This window comes from Macaca mulatta, chromosome 2 (assembly GCF_049350105.2).
Source record: "Macaca mulatta isolate MMU2019108-1 chromosome 2, T2T-MMU8v2.0, whole genome shotgun sequence".
NCBI lineage: Eukaryota > Metazoa > Chordata > Mammalia > Primates > Cercopithecidae > Macaca > Macaca mulatta.
This window is the reverse complement of record NC_133407.1, coordinates 34690175-34712484: the sequence shown is the minus strand read 5'-3', so window position 1 is coordinate 34712484 and position 22310 is coordinate 34690175. Positions and strand designations below refer to the sequence as shown.

The following is a 22310-nucleotide window of genomic DNA, read 5'->3' as shown; positions in this document are numbered from 1 at the left end:
CCAACCATTTTTCACGTAGGTATGTTTAAAGATTTTTTTGCCTTCCTAATAATTTGTGTTGTCATTGCTATTTTGCCTTCAGAAAAAAAATAGAAAAAGAAAAATGTGATTAATATGGCCCCACTCAAATCATGAAGCAGGAGCTGCCATGTGGAATCTATATACATGGACTCATGCATCCAATGCCAATATAAACCAGGGAGGCTATCTGCTATGCATAAAAGAGTACTGGAATTGGAAGCAGGGCACCTGCCTTCAAGTCCCAGGTTTTCATTCACTAGAAGGTCCCTTTGGCAAGTCGCTTATCTCCTTTGGGTCTTACTGGCCTTATCTAAAAAAATGGGCAAATCATTGTAGTCACTGCTGCATCACAGGGCCATTTGCAGATTGTGGCAAAAAGTCCAAGTAAAGGGCTAGAGAAACCAGAATTACATCCCACATGCTCCAATCTTAGACTCCCAGGCTTTGGTTCCAGACCAAACATCTTTCATCTACTCCTTCTCATAAAGTTCACATTGCCTTCAGCTGCTGTGGCTACATTCTTAATTTTTTTAAGAAAAATAATTGTTTTCTCTTACAGTGCATAGTATGGGACTGGGACTCCAATGGCAAGCATGACTTCATTGGAGAATTCACTTCGACATTCAAGGAGATGAGAGGAGCAATGGAAGGGAAACAGGTACGTGGTCAACCACTTTTGGTTTTGCCTCAAGTCTCTATGATGCATCCTTAGAACCCAGCTACAAATGAAACAGTGAGAAGCAAAACATCAATGTATGATTAAGTGTGATAAGAAGGGAACATGGTAGGATGTGAGTACCTGGATTCTAGAACTAGCCCAATCCAAAGCAATTGCGTATCCTTGGACAAGACACTGACCCCAAATGTTAGTTTCTCCATTAGTAAAATGGAAAGGTTAAATGAGAGTATTTCTAACTTCCTTTAGCTGTGTAGCCTTGAAAACGTGACTTAATCTCTCCATGCCTCATGTTGCTCTCCTAAAAATATAAGAGTGATAATTGTACCTACCTCATAGAATTTTGTGAAGATTAAATGAGACAATCCAAGGTGCTAGCAGAGCACCCAGCACACAGCTAGCATTTCCAAAATATCTGCTATTAACGGTAGTATTCTTTCTAGGTCTATATTTCCATGATTTGGTGACATTAATAATAATTTCATGCTTTGGAGAAATTATTTGAATCCTCCAAATTTTCATATGGGTACCAGGTTTTCTTCTAGTTCCATCATTTTACTCTTACACACTTGATGCCAAGACCTGTACACAAACACTACCACATACCACTAAGACACATTGCCCCACACAGAGACCTAAACTTCCCTCAGATACACACACTTTTATATCATATAATATCTAGATGGATAGATAAATAGATAGATGGATAGTCATCTGGGCCCAAATCATGCAACTTCTCCTGTTACCTGTTTATTGTTCACTTGCCCAATTTCCAGCTGAAATAACTCTTTGCCCGGGGGCTTTCTCTATCTGCTGGAGCCTGTTTTATCCATGCCCAAAGCAAGCTAGAAATGTGGAAGAAGATGTAACAGGAGGTAGCCCTCAACAAATAACTAATGGAAGTTGGGGTATAAATACCCCAGCTCTCTTGCCCTTCAGTTGGCAAAACTCTGAGGTATGTGCTCTATACAGTTTCCCAGAGTTCCCCAGCAGGCCCTAGTTGTCCACAGTGGTAACTGACTTGATAATGCACCATTTCTGGGATGCCTCCTCTATCTAAGTTCCCACTCCTCTCTTCATGCTTCCTGGTATCACCTCCCAGATGGCCTACTTACACTTATATTCTTGCCTCAAAGTTTGCTTCTTGGGGAACTCAACCCAAGATACCTGCTATTCTTACTCTGGAGTTCACTCTCCTCGTGGAGCAGAAAGGAGTGAAAGTAGAGGCCCAGTGCTTTTGAGAAAGTCTTTTTCTTTATAGATAATACTCTGTGCCTGTTCTGATCAGAAGTGCTAATTAGAGATGCCCCAACTCATTTTTCAACTCTCTCATATGTAAGGTCAGGATACAGGCAGACTGCATGGAAATAAACTAACTTTTTTTAAATTCAGAAACTTAATCTGGATCAGACTATTTGTTGAACACATACCTTTGGTCTGGAAACTCAATGGAAACAGTGACAGCTTTCCCCTTAGCTCCTGAAAAACCTGCTGTAAGTGCTTTATTAGGTACTCAGCATTACAAGAAACTTGTCAAACACACAGAGACCATCACCCACAAGCCAGGATGCAGAGTTTCAGAGGCACAGTTAAAACCAACACTAAATTATAAGGAAAGTCATTCCCAAGATAACAAGGAATATAGCTAGAGAATATTGCTCTATTGAATATGCAGAACTAGTCCTATTTAGCTACTAAATCAATCACAGCATTCATACCACCTGCTAGAGTTCTGAAGACTTTTATAAAGTTTTGCCTTATCTACTTCTATGAATAGAAATAGTCCAAGCAGTAAATAGGGAAAATATTTCATCTTATTAATTAAATATTAAAAGTAAGAATGTAACACATATCATAAATGAAATATACCAAAACATAATGCTTTCAAACAGATCTTTTAAGTTCCATTGAGGAAATGGACCATATGCTAATGTGCTTTTCTGTGTCACTGAGATACCAGAAAAACTTTAGTTTAACTACCCAGCCACCGTTTTGGTGTATTTATATAGTGGGAAATATTCTCTTATTTATTGATTCTACAATATTTATCGAGTAGCACCTAGTAAATTCTAAGCACTCTGCCAGGCTCTAAATGTGCCATGACTAACAATGCTGACATGGTCCCTGCCCTCTTGAAGCTTACAGAGTGGTGAGAGTCAGGATAGAATAGAAACGCACATAAAAACTGTTAAAATACAACTACAATTTGTGACAAATGCTATTACAAAACGGAACCAGTTTCATTATAAAAGTGTGCATATAGAATAGATAATCTGACATTTAAGTTGAGGCCCCTTAAGGATTAAAAAGAAGCCAACATGTAATGAGTGAGAGAAAAGCATTTGAAGCGAAAGGAATAGTAGTGCAAAATACAGAGGCAGGGATGAGCTTGGTGTGATTGAGGACCTGGAAAGAGACCAGTGTATCGGAAGCAGAGAGTGAAAGAGCCATTCATAGGATGTGGTCAGAGATAGAGGCAGAGGCCAGGAAAAGCAGATTATTCTAAATGTGATAAGAGCATGAGCAAGCTGTGCTTTCCTATACGGTAGCCACTAGCTACATGTGGCTATTTAAATTTAAATTAATTAAAATAAAATTAAATAACAAATTAAGTTCCTCAGTCATGCTAGCCACATTTCAAATGCTCAATAGTCTCATGTGGCTGGTGGCTTCCACATTGGATAGTGCAGATTCAGAATATTCCAATTATTGAGAAAATTCTACTGGACAGTGCTGCAAAGCATTCTAGCTAGAGAATTACATGATTGGTTTTAATTTTTTAAAATATTACTTTTGCTACTGTGTAGATAATTAAAGAGAGACAAGGGAGATCTGTTAGGAGGCTACTACTATAGATAAGAGGTGATAATGACTTGGGTTAAGGAACTAGTCATAGAGATAAGTTGGAGAGACTTAAGACATATTTTGGAGATAAGAGCTACAAGGTTTGTTGAAGGCTTGGATATAGGGAGTAAGGGAAGGAGGAAATGGTTGACTCAAGAATAAATGATTAAATGGTGCCATTTCCTGAGGTGAGGAAGAATTGTGGTAGGGAGGTCCAGTTTATGAGGAAGTTTTCAAGATTTGGTTTCAAAAACTGGTACTCAGAGGAGACGTTTACCTGTAAATATATTTTAGGAGCCATCAACTAAGAGAGGACATTTAAAATCAAGAGAATGGATGAGTACACCTAGGGAGAGGGGATTGAAGAGAGGGTATAGGAGGCTCGAACCCTGAGGAATGTCTGTAGCATCAGAGAGAAAAACAGGAGACAGCATCTTTCAACTTTCCTTTTCCTGTGGGAGTTATGATTCTATAGGTACAGGGTAAATTCTTAATTAACTTTGATTAATTCTTGAATAACATTTATAAGCATCCTTAGTTTGGGGTGGCCAAAGGGGATACTTGCAAGAATAGAAGAGCTACTCCAAAACCTTCTAGAAGAAGGAAGAAGGCATTGTGGTTAATAGTCCAGGCTTTGGAATGAGACTGATGTGGGTGTGAATGCCAGGTCTACCAGTTACCACGTGTATGACCTGGGAAAGTCCCATCTCTTCTCTGAGCCTCATCTTCCATCTGTCAAAGCGGGCTGTGGGGAGAGTTAAATGGGATTGGGAGAGTAAAGTGCATAGCCCATAGTTATATGCCAACTTCATCCCAAGACAGATGCAAACTATTTAGATCTGGTCCATCAGGACCCCCTACCTACGTCAAAAGCACAAGGACCCCAAGTATCTATAGGTTTGATTCAACTTCCTTGGAGCCCTCTCCTGCCTAACCCATACTTGCTCATCTTACCCTGAGAAGGAAGTGAGTAGACTTTTCATGAATGATCACTACAATTTTTAATAGAATTTGAAATAGAATTTGAAATCTTTAACTCAATATATCCTGCTTGATGGAAGAAATTGAGATTAATAGAAATCATTGAGAATGACAAAAAATGGCACAGCTAATTTTAGTGTCTTTTCTTTCCAACTGTTAGGTAAATCCCTAAGCCACCTGTTTTACTAAAATATTAGAGGAAGCTTTGGGGCAAAAGACAATATCAGTTTTGACTGGTTTAGGAGGAACTTGGGCTCTTTTGTCTAGAAATACTAAATTGACTTTGAGATGGACTATAATTCTTGTTTATCAAGTTCTACCCACCTGGAGAGTAAATGAGAAGAAAATCTGAGGGAGGAAAGAAAGACAACATTCATTATGGACAGATTAGGAGATTAGGCCTTTAAGTGACAAAAACAAGGCTAGGGGTCTGATTTTAGATTCTTCTTTGCATATTTTCTTCTTTCTTTCTTTCACCCAAGAATTCCACATTTTGAAGGAGTCATGGAGGACCCTTCATTGGTATACGATCTCCCTCTTCTAAATCCTATGTAGTTGCCCAGTCCTGCTGGCACCTTCCAGTGATGAGAAACTACAGTATCACTTACCTGTTGCTGAGTGAAAAATTAGCCCAAAACTTCCTGGCTGAAAACAACAATCACTATGTACTCAACATTCTCTGGGTTGGCAATTTTGGCCGAATTCTCTGCTTCACATAGTGCTCCACGTGGTGCCAACAGAACTCACTCATGCATTTGTGCCTCAGCAGCAAGGATGGCCAGGATATTTCTCCAGGTGTACTTTTATCCTGCCAGAGACCATTGTAAGCTTTTTAATATGGCCCTGAAAACTTCCCAGAAGCAAGAGAGGAGCCAGTCCCAGTACACAGGCACTTTTCAAGCTGGTGGTTATATCACATTTGCTAGTGTCCCATTGGCCAAAATGAGTCATGTGACTAAATGCCTCAACATTGTGGGAGGGAGCTACACAAATGCATGGACACGAGAGGAATCGATTATCAGAGGCCACTGCTATGTCAGCCTATCCATTTGCATCTGCCTCAGAAACTACTTCATTTTCAGACACTTCTAATTCTCAGGTAGTGAAATTTTGTCTCTTGAGTAGAAATCCAGAGATTCAGCTTTCATAGGCTGGTGGGCAGAAACATTCAACGACTCTTGGATATTTGATTTACAATTGATTTTGTCCCATTAAATCTTCTGTAGGCTGGAGACCTATTCCCCTTAGTTCCCAGCTGACTCCTCAATTCCCAGCCACTCCTGTAGCTCTGATCTTATCCCTCAAAAAGGCCCCTTTGGAGATCTACTGTGTCACTGTTGGGACACATGTCAATCCGTTATTTTAGCTCTCTGTGAAGTTCTATGTAAATTTATTATTATCCCTACTAAATTTCTCTAGCCTGACTATTCACTATTCACTAACCTTTTGAGTCAATTCTCGGGCAGTAAGACTTAGCACTTGGTCATCACTCAACTGTATTCCTGCAGATTTCTTCTTCCCTGTACTGTTTGATTTGACCATATTAATAGTAAGCATTGACATGCACCAGGCCCTGTTCTAAATTTATTACCTGGGTTAATCAGTCTTCACAATAATCCTATGAGATAGAGTATAATTATAAGCTCCATTTTGGAGAGAAGATATCCAAGACATAGAGCAATCAAGTAACTTACCAAAAGTCACATAGCAGGGAAGTGGCGTTGCTGGGATTTTAAACTAGAAGTCTGACAGCAGAGTCTCACTCTCAACCACTCCCCCTTATTGCTCCTCTACATGCAAGAGTTACCACCTAGAGACTATTTGTCAGCCCTCCAGTTCAGTTTGTCCTCAGCAGCACCTAGGAGTTTGGCCTTATGGAATGACTCGGCTTTTTCCTGAACAGATTCTCATGCTATGACCCTTCTTTCAGGTGCAGTGGGAGTGTATCAATCCCAAGTACAAAGCCAAGAAGAAGAATTACAAGAACTCAGGCACCGTGATTCTCAATCTGTGCAAGGTATGTATGCAACCCTCTCTTCCAGGAGTATGAAGTTAGGGCTATCTGAGAGGAAGAGTTCAGGTGGTGTGGTGAGAGGAAAAAAGTATAAAAAAGATGTGATCTTTTAAAATAAAAATACAAATGTCATGTATTAAAGAACATAAAATGAGAAATGTAAGCGTGGGTGGTCGTGGAGCTGTGGCAGTCCAGTGTCACTGTCCTCTCCCCAGGTACACCCCTGCCCCAAAGACAGGAGAGTGCTGCTGATAGGTTAGGATCTTCTCTGCCCAGAGCAGGGCTAGAGGGAGATCTCCAAATGGGGAAGCCAACATTTCTAGAAGACCTACTATATGCCCTTCACAGTGTCCAGTGTTTTTTTGTTTGTTTGTTTGTTTTATTTTGGTTTTGTTTGCTTTGTTTTGAGACGGAGTATCGCTCTGTCACCCAGGCTGGAGTGCAGTGGTGTGATGTCGGCTCACTGAAACCTCTGCCTCCCAAGTTCAAGCAATTCTCCTGCCTCAGCTTCCCAAGTAGCTGGGACTACAGGTGCGTGCCACCATGCCCAGCTAATTTTTTGTATTTTTAGTAGAGATGGGGTTTCACCATGTTAACCAGGATGGTCTTAATCTCCTGACCTTGTAATTCGCCTGCCTCAGCCTCCCAAAGTGCTAGAATTACAGGCGTGAGCCACCACACCCTGCCTGTCCAGTGTTTTATATGTGGTACCTTACTCATACTGAAAGTGTACCATAAAAACAAGACAACAGGAGAAGATTAAAGGACTTATGAATCCCTTCCAGAGGGGCTAAAACTTTGCAGACAATCACATGTACTAATAATTAAACTTCTTAACTCAAATCTGGGAGTGATGCTGCCACTAGTTGAGTACTTACTATGCGAAAATAACTACAATAAACTCTGTTAAACTCTTACCACAACCCTGAGATGTCTACTTTCAACTGAGTTTATGTACCTAGCTCAGAGTCACACAAGTAGTAAATTTAAGAGCTGAGATTTTAACCCATGTGTCTCTGACTCCACCATACAGGACTCAATTGCTATCCAGATGATTGATGTGTGTGTATGTTCTGTGTGTATGTGTGTATACAGGCATATGTATATGTATATGTATATGTATATGTATATGTATATGTATAGAGGCCTATATCAGCGCTATTTTGGGTTCTATTCCAAACCAATGCAATAAAGCAAGTCATACACATTCTTTCATTTCCCAGTGCATATAAAAGTTACTTTTACACTATACTGTAGTCTATTAAGTATACAATAGCATTATGTCTAAAACCATACATACTTTAGTTTAAAAATACCTTATTGCTAAAAATGCAACAGTCATATGAGCCTTGAGTAAGTCATAATCTTTTTGCTGGGGGAGGGTCTTATCTGGGGATATTGATGGTTGCTGACTGATCATGGTGGTAATTGCTGAAAGTTGGGGTAGCTGAGATAACTTTTAAAAATAAGACAACAATGAAGTTTCTCATTAATTGACTCGTCTTTCATGAAAGATTTCTCTGTAGCACGTGATGCTGTCTGATAGCATTTTGCCCACGGCAGAACTTCTTTCAAAATTGGAGTTAATCCTCTCAAACCCTGCCACTGCTTTATCAACTAAATTTAAGGAATATTCTAAATTCTTTGTTGTCATTTCAACAGTGTTCACAGCATCTTCACCAGGAGCAGATTCAAGAAATCACTTTCTTTGTTTATCCATGAGAAGTAACTCCTCATCCCTTCAGGTTTTATCAGCTGCAGCAATTCAGCCACATCTTCAGGCTCCACTTACAATTCCAGTTCCCTTGCTATTTCTACCACATCTCCAGTCTCTCCCACCACTGAAGTTTTTGAATGCCTCAAGGTCATCCTAGAGGGTTAAAATCTACTTCTTCCAAACTCCTATTAATGTTGATATTTCGACCTCTTCTCATGAATCATGAATGTTCTTAACGGCATCTAGAATCATGAATCTTTTCCAGAAAATTTTCAATTTACTTTTCTCAGATCTATCAGAAAAGCTACTATAATGATAGTTATAACCTTATGAAATGTATTTCTTAAATAAGAAGACTTGAAAGTCAAAATTACCCCTAGATTCATGGGGTGCAGAATAGGATATTGTGTTAGCAGTCATGGAAACAACAATAAAACCCCTTGCACATCTCCATCAGAGCTTTTGGGTGACTAGGTCTATTGTTGATGAACTACAACATTTTGAAGGGAATCTTTTTTTCTGAGCAGTAGGTCTCAACAGTAGACTCAAAATATTCAGTAAATCATGCTATAAACAGATGTGATGCCATCCAGGTTTTGCTATTCCATTTATAGAGCACGGGCAGAGTAGATTTTGCATGATTGTTAAGAGCTCTAGAAATTTTGAAACGGTAAATGAGCATTGGCTTCCACTTAAAGTCACCAGCTGCAATGACCCCTAACAAGAGAATAATCCTGCCTTTTGTAGATTTGAACCCAGGCAGTGACTTCTCCTCTCTAGCCAGGAAAGTCCTGATGGCATCTTCTTCCAATATAAGACTGTTTCATCTACAATGAAAATCTGTTGTTTAGTGTAGTCACCTTCATCAAATGATTTTAGCTGGATCTTCTGGATAAATTTTGGCAGCTTTTCCATCAGCATTTGCTGCTTTATCTTACACTTTTATGTTACAGAGACAACTTCTTTCCTTAAACCTCATGAACCAACCTCCTCTGCTAGCTTCAAGCTTTTCTTCTGCATCTTCCTCACCTCTCTGAGCCTTCATAGAATTGAAGAGAGTTAGGGCTTTGCTCTAGATTAGGTTTTAGCTTAAGGGAATGATGTATCTGGTTTGATCTTTTAGCCAAACCACTAAAACTTTCTTCACATAAGCAATCAGCCTATTTCACTTTCTTATCCTTTGTATATTCACTGTTTTAATTTCAAGAGCTTTTACTTTATATTCACAACTTGGTTGTTTGGTGCAAGAGGCCTAACTTTTGGCCCACCTCAGCTACTGACATGCCTTCCTCACTAAGTTTAATCATTTCTAGCTTTTAATTTTAAGTAAGAGATGTGTGACTCTTCCTTTCACTTGAACACTTAGAGGCCATTGTAGGGTTATTAACTGGCCTCATTTCAATAGAGTAGTGTCTCAGGGGATAGGGAGACCCAAGGAGAGGGAGAGACATGAAGGAATGGCCAGTCAGTGGAGCAGTGAGAACACATTCAACACGTATCAATGAAGTTCACCATTTTACGTGGGCTTGGTTCATAGCACCCCAAAATAATTACAATAGTAACATCAAAAATAACTGATCACAGATCACTGTAATAGATACAATAATAATGAAAAATTTGGAAATATTACAACAATTACCAAAATGTGACACAGACACAAAGTGAGCACATGCTGTTGGGAAAATGGCACCAATAGTCATGCTCTATGGTTGTCAGAAACCTTCAATCTGTAAAAAATATAAAGCTCAATAAAGTGAGGTACAATAAAAGAAGATACATCTATATATATGTGAGTGTGTGTGTGTGTGTGTGTGTGTGTGTGTGTACACACACACAGATGGTCCCCAATTTATGATGACTCAACTCATAATTTTTTGACCTTATGAAGGGCTTATTAGCATGTAACCCCATTGTAAGTTCAGGAGCAGCTGTACATACATGTATATATGTATATATACAGTCATGCTCTGCATAATAACATTTTGTCAATGATGGACCACAGATATGACAGTACTCCCATAAGATTATAACGGAGGTGAAAAATTCCTATCACCTAGTGACTTGTAGCCATTGTAATATAATTACTTTATTTTTAAAATAAATTTAGTGTAGCTTAAGTGTTATAAGGTCTACGGTAGTGTATAGTAACAGTCTAGGCCTTCACATTCACTCACCTCTCACTCACTGACTCACTCAGAGCAACTTCTAGTCCTGCAGGCTCCATTCATGGTAAGTTCCCTATACAGGTGTGCCATTTATTATATTTTATACCATATTTTTACTGTGCCTTTTTATGTTTAGATGTGTTTAGATACACAAGACTTACAGTTGTGTTACAGTTGCTTACAATATTCAGTACAATAACATGATGTACAGGCTTGTGGCCTAGGAACAATAGGCTATACTATATAGCCTAGGTGTATAGTGGGATATACCATCTAGGTTTGTGTAAGTATACTCTATGATGTTCATGGAATGATAAAATCACCTAACAATGTATTTCTCAGAATGTATTTCCATCATTAAATGACACGTGATTGTATATATGTATACGTGTATATGTGTGTGTTTATCTGTGTGTATACATACATAATGTTTCCTAATATATTAGAAGGAACCTAATATGTCTATATACAGGATTATATCCTTACCTAACAAGATAGTGGGGGAAAAGAATAATTGGTCTGCTTTGGGTCATATCCCTACCCTTTACACCAATCACTGAGACTAGGGGATAATGTATTATGATTGGCCATCTGGGGTCATTGTATTAATCTTTTTTTTCAATATTTTTTGATGCTTTGACAACTTTGGACCTTATGAACCTAAGAGGGACTACTCTCCCAATGTTAGCTGGTTCCTACAGACAGCAAACAACCTGCCTTCTAGCATGCCTTTGACATGCAAACCAATCATTTTTTAGTTCAAACCCCCAATCACCTCCCTTATCAAACTCTCACACACCAAGCCAATGTTCTCCCATCTTATGTGACCCAAGGGTCAGGTATCAGATAACTAGAAACCACTCCTATGGTTTTGACAGATTTCAAAACCTGCTGAAATTATTCAAACTATCCAATCCTAGGCCTGCTCAGCTGCTTATCCTGCCTCACCTACTCCTTCCTATGGAAAAAAAAAAAAACAAAAAAACAATAAATGATTTGCCTGCTTTCCCCTTACTGCTTTTCCTTCCTGACCTATCCTGGTGCTTCCCCATGTGACCCTCCTGTGTGGCATAACATGCCTCCTATCCTTTGAAGAACTCTGAGCAATAAACTCTTCTTATAGAGTCAGGACTGTCTCCATATCAGACATCTTATCACAACTTTACAAATCAAATCCTGGATGCATTCTAAACAGTTATGTGACTACCCCTGTGCCCAAAGCAGCAGGAGAAAAGATCAAGATTCAATGGTTATTTTTCTCCTTAAGGTGACTGTGTACACACAATTTTTTTTCTTCCATGAATTGCTCTTACAGTTCAGTGCTCAGAAGCACTGTTATTTTGCTCACTTTCAAGTTCTTATTTCTTTGATATACAGACACAGCAGAATGGAGTCCCAACTATCAGGCAAAGCACTGCCATCAGGACACCAAAAGTGAGCACTATTTAGAGACCAAGTGAACATCAATTCTAAGAAAAGTATGCCAATAGATGTGTGCCACCTGGAGGTGATATCTAGAGAGACGAACACTGATTTTTTCGGTCAGTCTCTAAGAAGCTTCCTGAGCATTAGATGGAATCTGAGAAGTGACAGTCAAAAATTACAGTTACTGACTCTCCAGGTAGGATCCAGACTGTAAGCTCCATGGCTACAAGTGCTGTATCTGTTTCTCTAATCATTGTAGTCCTAGAATATAGTGCATAGTGAGTGTTCAATAAATAATTGTTGAATAAACGAATACAAGAATATCACCAAGAGCCAAGCCAAGCAGCAATATCACAAAGAAATGTAAATTAAGACCAGAAATCCCTACAGTACTTGAGAACACAGGTGATGGCAGTTGGCATAACCCAACAACCATACTGGCTTCCAGCATAGAGGTCAAAAGGATAGAGTATGTCTCCCAGACTTGCATCATTTGAGTCTCAACTCTACCATTTATTAGCATTGTGATCTTGACCTTAATTTCCTCATCTATAAACAAGGTACAATAATAATAGTTGTACCGCCTTCACAGGGTTGTTCTGAGAATTAAATGAGGTAAAAGATGTTAAGTACCTGGCATTCAGTAATGCCCAATAAATGTTAGTCATTGTTGTTCATGGCAGGGGAGGCATTTAACTAACTGGAAATTGTCAGCAAATTACCTTCTCAGCTAATGGTATCTTAAAACTGCCTATCTAAATTACCTGCATATTAAAAATGTCACCAGGACTGGGACTTAGATACAGGGAGGCAAGACTGAAGTCATGTGTGAGACATCATTCATTTCAAAACAGTAGTGACACTTGAAAATATAGTTTTAGTCTCACCTCAGAGGCATAAGCTGATTAAAATTTGCATAAACCATAATAGAGGGGAGCAGGGGATAGATATTGGCAGCCCTCAAAGGCCCATCTGTATTGATATTGCCTTCCTTCTCTCCTTTAACAGAACAAACATAACTGACCCATCTTTTATCAACAATGTCTGTCTGCCCTTTCCTCTGGCTTAGCAGCTTATCAGTCACCAACCTTTAGGCCTCCAATATATCAGGAAATAGACTGTGCTGTTACTAACCCAGTTTCCTCTCCCCTCCTATGCAGATTCACAAGATGCACTCTTTCTTGGACTACATCATGGGTGGCTGCCAAATCCAGTTTACAGTAAGTTGTTTCCATGTTTGTTCTTATTCAGGAAGCAAGAGATGAGGAGTGGCACTGGGTTTGGGGGATAAGCAGACAAAAGCTTATTTTAACCTTCGGTCAGCTTTGTTCAAGTCTCATTGTTGAAACGTATGGAATCATGTTTTTGAAATGTGTTTACACTTCTGTTTTCTTTAATAAGTATAGTTTTCAGCATCATATCAGGAAATTTATGCCACTCAACCTCACGTGGTCTGGGGAATCCTCCTAACGCTTCCCATTTCTTCAGTAACTATGTGAGGCGTGAAGCAGTGTAGCCTGTCAGATTCCATCACCTGGTGAGAAAAATTGAAAGGAAGTAAGCCATGCAAGTAAGTTCCACTGAGCCAAGGCAGATGCCATGGTTGTGTTCATGTGACTAGACTACAGCACCAATGTCATACCCAGTGGTCAGGACCAAGAGTAAGTCATACAAACAGTTCAATAGGCAATAAAAAGATGAATTCCAAAGATCGGAGAACCAGGCCGAGGTCAAGGTTGAGAAGTAGAGTGGGTGTCAAGACTCAGTGAGTGGATCAAGGATCATCCCCTGTATGCAATTTGTGTGCCCTTGGGATTTATACACCCCTGATGTATATTAGACTAGGTAGGCTGAGTCTTTTTAAAGTGGCTAAGTAGGTCAAGGTTGTGAGTCCATCTGCACTGGAACAACTGACTTTCACTGACTTAATATTCGAAATCCTCCTAGGTTTGGTCAGATGTGACTTCCAGAAAGAGAATCCCCAGATGGCAAAAGACAGATGTGCTAGAACCCTTTGGAAAGCAATGTGGATGTAAGCAAGAGAAATACAACTTGTACTCATTTCTGTAAGATTTCTCATCTTACAGAAATGTACTAATGAAGCTCAGCCCTGTTCAGCTCCCTGACTGGCTCAGTCATGTGAAAAAGGAAAGAAAATGGGTTTAATTTTTTAGTCAAGCTTTGGACCCAAGAGAGTAGACAGGACCAATATATTCCTGGAACCAGGAATGGTGGTGCTCAAGGGACTAAAAGGAGTCTCAAAGGGATGAGACAAATGGCCATTTACTAAACTAGCTTCTCCTTAGCTAGGGAAGTATCCTCTGCCCTAATCTCAAGGAGGTCTACCTACATCCTGCCTAAACTTGGGATATTGTGCATTTATCTCTGAATACTTACAGGAGCTAATTTTAGAGTTTGGTCACCTCTTTAAAGTCTAAGATTCTCTAATGCACAGCCAGCAAGCCTTCCTACATTCATACTGTCACATACAGAAGGTAGCAAGCATGTTCACTGAGGATGCACGTCTAACTCTAGCTGTCCTGTGGGCTCATTGCTGCTCTGAGCATACCCAAATGGAAGTATGGAGCAAGCAGTGTCATAAAGCAGAGCTACTGGAAATAGTTTCGCAAGATCTTAGGCAAAAAAAGTGATTTCAGGAAACTATTTATAGGTTTTCAAGGGAAAGCTCTATTGATTTCAGTCTGGTTTAGATTTTGTAGATCCCGTGCTCTTGAACAACTCTGTATTCAACCTTCAGGGGCTTGCTCTGCCCTTCAAGTTGTGCTGCAAAGAATCAGCCCCAGCAAAAATCAGGAGCTGAGCCCCAACCCAAAGAGTTTCCAGCTCCACATCCTGACTCTCAGATATCCCTGTGTCCTTCTTTGCTCTCCCCTCCTTTCTCAGTCTGCTGACTCCCCACTCCCTACTGGGAGCACTCCCCACTGGGAGTACTGCTTCAGTGTTTGTCTCCAGCAACACCCCAGTTGCAGCTTTCCATGTACTCCAGTGTCAACTGGTAGACCTGTGGGAGGTGTGAGTGAGGAGAGCAGTCTGGAGCAAGGAATGAGAAGAGGAGAATGTACAGATGAGTGCTGTGGAGAAGGGGGCAGCCAACAATAGTTCCTCCACAAAGCCTTTCCTCCTGTAGGGTTTCAGGTTGGGGACTCAGAAGAGAATTGCTAGGTATTCTATTCCCAGTGTTCTACTAAAGGAAACATACCAGTCACTTCTCTGTCATTTTCTTCCAAAATTAAGTCAGCTTTCTCATTATAAATTTTTTATTGCTAAAGTAGTGCAACTTAATTTAAATTATAAGCTGTAATGCAAATCGTTAAGAAAAAGTATCATGTCTTATTTAATTTGGTCTGTAAGTGTTTATTATCTGCCTGGTTATTTTACTGAAACCATCTGGCAACATGAAAAGGCAGTGGCAGAGAGATGAGAAGTGAAAAGAGGAAGGTTTCCTGGCATAGAGATGGGCAGACGAGAGAGAGAAAAGGAATGTTTGATTGCAGTAATTATACCTCGGAGGCTTTCAGAGGCAAAAACCTCCACTGGCACATTATGTGACCCTTGGCTCCTGAGCAACCAGGGAGCTTTAGCCAACACGAACTTTTTGTCTCCCTGAAGAAAAGCCTTCAAGCACCAGGGGAGACATAAAGTTCTGGATGTTCTCCATTTCCTCCCCTAGAGTCACTTTCCATCCTTCTCCACTCTCACTTCTGTACCCCAGGAAGCCAACCTCCTTGGAAGCACTATCCAAGCTCTCCAGCTTTTAGCTTTTGGTTGGGTTTGACCAATGAGAGGCACCCATCAGAGATCAAAGAATAGGAGGCGAGAGAACTTGGAATATTTATTTCTCTAGCTGCCTGCCTGCCAGGCCGTGGTTTAGCAGCGACCTTCTTCCTGACAGAAGGTCACAGTTCCTATCAGGTGTCCTGTCCTGAAGACACTCCTCTTACTGAATTCTGGTAACTGCTCCCTCCCACTCTTTTCTGGTCAGTTTCCATTAACCTTTTCCACATGTTTGTGAATTGTCCCTTCATTAAACTTCCTCAATCACCTTTTGGGTGGACTTTTTGTTTCCTGTAGTGGCTCTGACCAATCCAAAATATAAGCAGGGGCTAGGAGAAAGCCTTTGTATCTTCCATAGATGCTGGTGCTTCTGGTTCAATCTTAAGAGTGTTAAAGATGGGGGCATCTTTCTCCTCAGCTGCTAAGCTGTTCCAAATACTTTTGCTGAATTATAATAAATTGAACCCTAAAACTTCAAAGGGAGGTAACATTTAGAAAAAAGAACAAATTGGATAAATAAATATGATATTGGGGTTTTGCTTTAAAAAGCATCCCCCATAAACTTAAGTATTTATGCACCACTATATTCTAATTATAAATACTAAAACTTTAATTAGGAAAATGAATAAACAGGATGTATTTAGGGGAGTACTGGGGAAGCAGTTTGGGGTCAGAACTTGAAGGGCTTTGAATTTTAAGGTAATTTGGTGGATAATGCATGTTCAAAAGGATAATGAGGAGGGCCTTGAAGCAACAGTAAAGCTGGGAGTGTTTGATGGTGGTGAAGGGGGAACGAGAGATGAAGCAAGAACAGATGGAAGCCCACTGCCACAGGCCTGGTGCCAGGTGAAAAGAAGCTAAACAAGGGTGGCAGCAGCAGGAGAGGTACTGTGGAAAGAGAAGCACTAAGCCTCTGCCTAGGATACAATGAGAAGACTGAAAGTAATCAAAGCTTTTGTGCCTGACTGACAGAGCGTGGGGGACCTGGTCAGGGTAATATGCGAGGCTTGAGCAGCTTCAGGCAAGATGATGAATTTGGCTTTGGACACGTTGGAGGTACTTTCAGCACCTCCCAGTGGGGATGGTACTTATAAATATGGGCCTAAGTTTCAGGGGAGAGTCAGGAGCTACATGTATGTGGCTCTGGATGAGATGTCCCAAGAGAAGAGTATAGAAGGAAAAGGGCCTGATGACAAGAAATTGTAAAGGACCTCTATCTGGCAGCAGAGGAAGGAGGGGCAAACAGTTAAGAGAAGAAATGCAGGAGGAGAAGGCGGCCCAAGGGGAGGCAGTAACTCAGATGCCCAGGAGGAAAAAGCTAAGGTTAAGATCAAGGACAACAATCTTGCATGCTAAAGAGAAGTCAGAGGGTGAAGAACAACACGATGAGTAGGCATATATCATCTTCAAAAGAGCAACTTGAGCAGAACGAGATGGGTGAGACCCAGGTAAGGAAATGAACACAGCAGGTATAAGTATTCATTCAAGAAAGTTAACAGTGAAGGGAAAGCAAGAGGTACAAAGAGGATGGCAATTTAAAAATTAAAAGAGAAGAGATTTTAAGCTAGAATCAGACTATAAGCAGAGTCAACAGCCCAGTGGAAGGAAGGAGATAAATGATGCTAAAAAGAGCCCTAGACAGTTAATGATTCTTATTCTTTTTTGGTCACCTGAACACTTGAGAATCTGATACATGATCTATAGCCTCTTACTGGGAAGTGCACACATCCAATTTTGCATGCAATTTGGGAGGTCAAGGGCACTCCTGAAGACAGTTCTTGTACCTCACATGAATCCTTGAGTCATAAGAACTCTAGAGCAACTGCACCATCTCAGTCTTTGAGGAGGTGGGTGGAGGTGAAACAGAGACCACAGGATGAGAGATCGGGTTTGGCACATGGGAGAGCAGCTAAAACTAAAACCGGATACTAGAATTTCACACACAAAATACAAAGTTATAGATAGCACAAAACAGACAGATGCTGTAAGGTATTTGAAAAGAAAAAATGGGAGAAAAATCAAAGGGTTTTTTTGGAAAGTTATTGCTTTTTCATATGCTCAAAAATGCTCATTATAACATAGATTTTAATACAGACAAGCTGTCGGCAACCTAAATGTCTAACAATAAGATAATGGCTATGGAAATCACAGTATTCCTTTAAATATTATGATATTTAGTATCATGGTATTTAGCATTGACTATGACATAGCTTATTTAAAATATAATTATAAGGTTTAGATAATAACATAAGGTAATGTTTATGACATAGTGTTATAAAAAATGTAAAGTAGAATTACTCTATGACTACAACTACATATATAAAATACCTAGAGAGGAAAGAAAACTAAAATATGACTTACCAGCCTAGTGGCACAGTGAGTGGTATTTTTTTCTTATTAATTTTAAATGGACATTTCTTTTGTGTTGTTTTTAAAAATTGAAGATAATATTGCTTTTTCTTACCTCTGACTATAGTTTACATTTTAATAATATAATATAATAAGCTGAAAGCAACTTTTCCCAGACTGACCTTCAAACCTAAACATTTAGATAACTTATTAAAGATTCTCTCAGGAAATGTTTTTCTTTCTTTCTTTCTTTCTTCCTTTCTTTCTTTGTTTCTTTCTTCTTTCTTCCTTTTTTTTTTTTTTTTGAAACAGGGTCTCACTCTGTTGCCCAGAGTGCAGTGCAGTGGCACACTGGAAGCTCACTATAACCTTAAACTCCTGAGCTCAAGTGATGCTCTTGCCTCAGCCTCCTGAGTAGCTGGGACTACAAGCATGTGCTACCACATTGGCTACTTTTTAAAACAAATTTCTGTAGAGGCAGGGTCTAGCTATGTTGCCCAGGCTGGTCTCAATCTCCTGGCCTCAAGTTATCCTTTCATCTCAGCCTCCCAAAGCACTGGAATTATAAGTGTGAGCCACCGCGCCCAGTCTCAGGAAATCTTTTCTAACCCTAAAACATTTAGGGCATCCTATGTCTACACTGTGGCCCAGTTTACATTTTTAAATCTTTATTTTACATCCCAGATTGAACACTGACCTACTCTGGTGTAGACCTTTGAGTCTGCTTACTGCTTAGTGAGCCCTGCTGACTGAATTTCTACGCAAAGTCAGGGTATAATGGGTTAAAGAGGCAAATGCTTTGCCATTTTCCAGAAAATGAACCAAGTAAGCTTAGGCGTCTTTCCCTATTTTCCTATTTAACTGTCCTCTTAGAAAGTTTTTGGAAAACAGAAAAGAATAAAAATGTAACCTATTATTTAAGAAATGGTCCAGACCAAACAATATCTCCACCTACAAAATTCATTGTATAGGTCCAAATTGTACACAGATATGTATAAAGAAAAGAAAGAAAGCTGCCCAAGAATATGATCCCAAAGGTAGACTGCAGGTACAACTAACCAGAGGTTGTTACACAGCAGCTTCCCTTAGAAAACATCGAGAAGGTTCACAAATGACCTGTTTGGCAGATGAAGGGAAGGGATCTGAGTAGCAGAGTTATTTCATGTAAGAATCTAAAAATGCCTAAAAAGAGATGCTCATCATTTGCAACCAGCCTTTTCCCAGGAACAGCTCCATGCACTGGGGACTTGGCGTCATGGAGGGGGCATTTTGCATTCTTACTTTACAAGGCTTTGGAAAGCTGCTGCACAGCTCTGCTTAATAATGAGCAGTGGCTTCCTGGGCAGAAGGAAAAAGCACTGGGCGCCTGTTCTTGTGCTGCCTGCAGGGAAGATTGGAGCACATACCAGAACCACAGGTTTCCATAAATGCTTCCTATCAGGAAATGAAAACGTGGGGGCTCTGCGAGCTCACTGGGCATTCAGAAAACCAGGCGTCAGTAGCCACCTCCACACACTGGCATTTTCAGTCATTTTGTTGCTTTTATTTCTCAACTTAACCCCGTCTTTCACAGCCTCCCTGTTGCTTTCTAAAATAAACCTAGCCTTTCACTCTGCTCTCTTTCTACTAATGCTAACTTTAAAGAGCACAGAGAATTCTTGGTGGAAGACCACCCCCTGAAGATAGATATTTTTTTCTCCAGCTTCATAAAGGAAGTTTTAGGAACCACCACTTTCCAAAAAATAAAAATGAAAATATTTTAGCTGACTCGTACTTAAGACAGTCCATTGCTGTCTAGTCACATGATAAAATATTTTTGTTTTAAGCCATGAGAACTATAAAATGGGCTATATGGTAAGAATCATAAGCCTATTTCCTTTTTCATCAGTTAATTTTTTAAGTTCATACCCTCCCCCAGGTCTATATGATGATCTCCTGAGATGAAGTGGCCTTTCTTGTTGTCACAGACATAGGGGCCATTGCCATGGGAAAAGTGGAAACCCTAGAGGCCTGCCTGAAAAGAAATAGTAAAATTTCCACCAGGCACGTTTGAATGTTTATATAGTAGCACCAAGAACAGGTAGCCCAATACTAACCTTCTAACATTAGCCTGTACCTTGTTTCATTATCTTCAAAATATATTACCCTTTTCTGTCCCCCCAAAACCTGGCCATTCTCTTCCCCTAACTGACATCCAACTCCACATTCAATTGGTCAAAAAATCCTATTCATTTTCTACCCTTACTTTCTTCAATCACTCTTTCCTTCTCACCATCATCTTTGCTGCACCCTGGTTAAGCATAAGAAAATTATTCCAAGTCTGACAACAAAGAGTGGATAGGAATGAAAATAACACAGTAGAGCCAGTATTGGAGGTAAAGCAAGAGACGTACCTGGGGTGCAAAATTTGAGGAGACTCTCACTCTGGATTTTACAAGTGTGGGGTGCGCTGAGAGTGAGTGCCTCCTTGGGTTTTACAAACTAGGCACTTCTTTTTGTCTCACCCCATCTCCAGCTCTATTATATGCTTTTTTTCCTATTATTTTAAAATATATTGTTGCCACAATCTATGTATGCTTATCCAGACATTATGCACACTTATCTAGATATAACATATTTATGCAGGTGATATACTGGGGCTCGGATGCTGTCACTAGGTGCCTGCATGCTCGGAGAATTTTGCCAATGCCTAGGAATGTTTCTTAAGCAGCCATTTTTCTTTACAGAATTTTTTCCTCTGGCCTATATAACCTGATTTCATTTTCTAGTTTTATATCAAGACACCAGCATGTTTTTGTCATCACAGAACACCCTTAACACTTCAGGAGTCTCAGTCAGGCAACCAGCACATGGGACAGATTGTTAACTTCAGTATCAAGAGGCAGAAGCATGATGCCTTCAGAGGTAAGGAGGTGTTGATCCGTGATGAAAGGCATCATGAATAGAAGTGAGGTGGGCCACAGGGCACTTGTTATTAATAATAAAGTATCAGCACCTGCCAACGATTCACTTTTTAGATAAATTAAAGCAGAATCAAGGTAATCTCCATAACAACATCTTCACACTCTCCAGAATTCCCTGGAGTACTAACATGCCTTCCTTGGTGGAAGAGAAAGGGGTGGCTTTACATCTGCCCTTATCAGCATTACTTTTAGCTTTTAAACACTATGTACACCTATTCAAGGTGCCATTATTCCTTAAACATGTACCAATAGGAGTAAAAGGCTGAGAGTGGCGTCTGTGAGTTGAGCTTGGTAAACCCAGGAGGCCCCCAAAGGTATGGTTTTCTCAAACATTGTCTCGCAAACATCTCTGGAGTGCTCCTCTCAGAAATTTTCCTGGAATTATCTGCCTGTGTTTGGATCTCTATCTTGTTGAGGCCTCATGGGTGGATCCCAGGGTGCTTTTCACCTCCTTCTCGTTCAGAAAATGCATGTAGGTTCCTCCATCCCACCAGCTTTTCATCATAGTCCTTGATTAAAAGGGCTTCACCTATGGTCTTCCTTTTTTTTCCCGGTGGGTTGGCTCTCACCTTCAGGATAAACCCATCTCAGAAGACACTGGACTTTTTCGGTGTCCTTGGGTTACCTCCAGTCATCCTCAGTAGCAATCCTCTCACTATTGTGTGTACAAACATACATACACACATATTTCAATTTTCCTTGTCTTAACTTTTACAACCATTTTGGTCACAAAGAGTTTATTCAAGTCAATGCTTCCCCAAATTGTCATGGTTGCCTCCTAGCAAGAATCCCTACCTCCAGGCCAAATCTCCTCCATTTTTTATTGGAATAGTTATACCCATGAGAAGTCTTGGTGTTTTGGTCATAGACATGCATGTTTTCCTGGATGTATGATGGCATAATGGAGAAAGGTAGAAAGGAACTATATAGACTTGGATTTAAACCCAGCTCCAAGCCCTCTTATCCTATGTCACATGAAAATGGAGTAATATCATGCATATAAATGAAGTAATATCATGCCTCTGTGTCACGCACAGTTAGCACAGTGCCTGACACACAGATTATTTCTGTCTTTTTTCGTTTTTTATCCAAAGTAAGGGCATTTAAGGGTCAGGGAAGAACTGCAAGTTTTCTTCACATAACCTTTTTCTTTCTTTCTTTCTTTCTTTTTTTTACATACTCTTAGTACTAGCATTTATCAGTAGGCATCCCCTGATTTTAAGAAGTCTGGATATTCTGAAAACAGAGTTTGAATCCTACCTAACTTTATTTTTGACATAGTTCTGTGGAAAGGCAAGGAAGAAAAAGAAAAAAAATAACAGAGATGAAAATATAATCTCATGAAAGAAAAGAAAAAAGG

At 39.9% G+C, this 22310-nt stretch overlaps 1 protein-coding gene across 2 annotated transcripts in view; it reads left to right on the top strand.

The window, feature by feature from the left end:
- CPNE4 (copine 4) overlaps nt 1-22310 on the top strand; it is a 504635-nt gene that overhangs the window by 444649 nt on the left and 37676 nt on the right. For both annotated transcript variants that reach the window (XM_015132141.3, XM_028843705.2), the window contains exons 8-10: nt 581-679; nt 6453-6539; nt 13004-13063. In XM_015132141.3, the coding sequence (XP_014987627.1) occupies nt 581-679; nt 6453-6539; nt 13004-13063 (246 nt within the window). The remainder of the gene's footprint in view (nt 1-580; nt 680-6452; nt 6540-13003; nt 13064-22310) is intronic.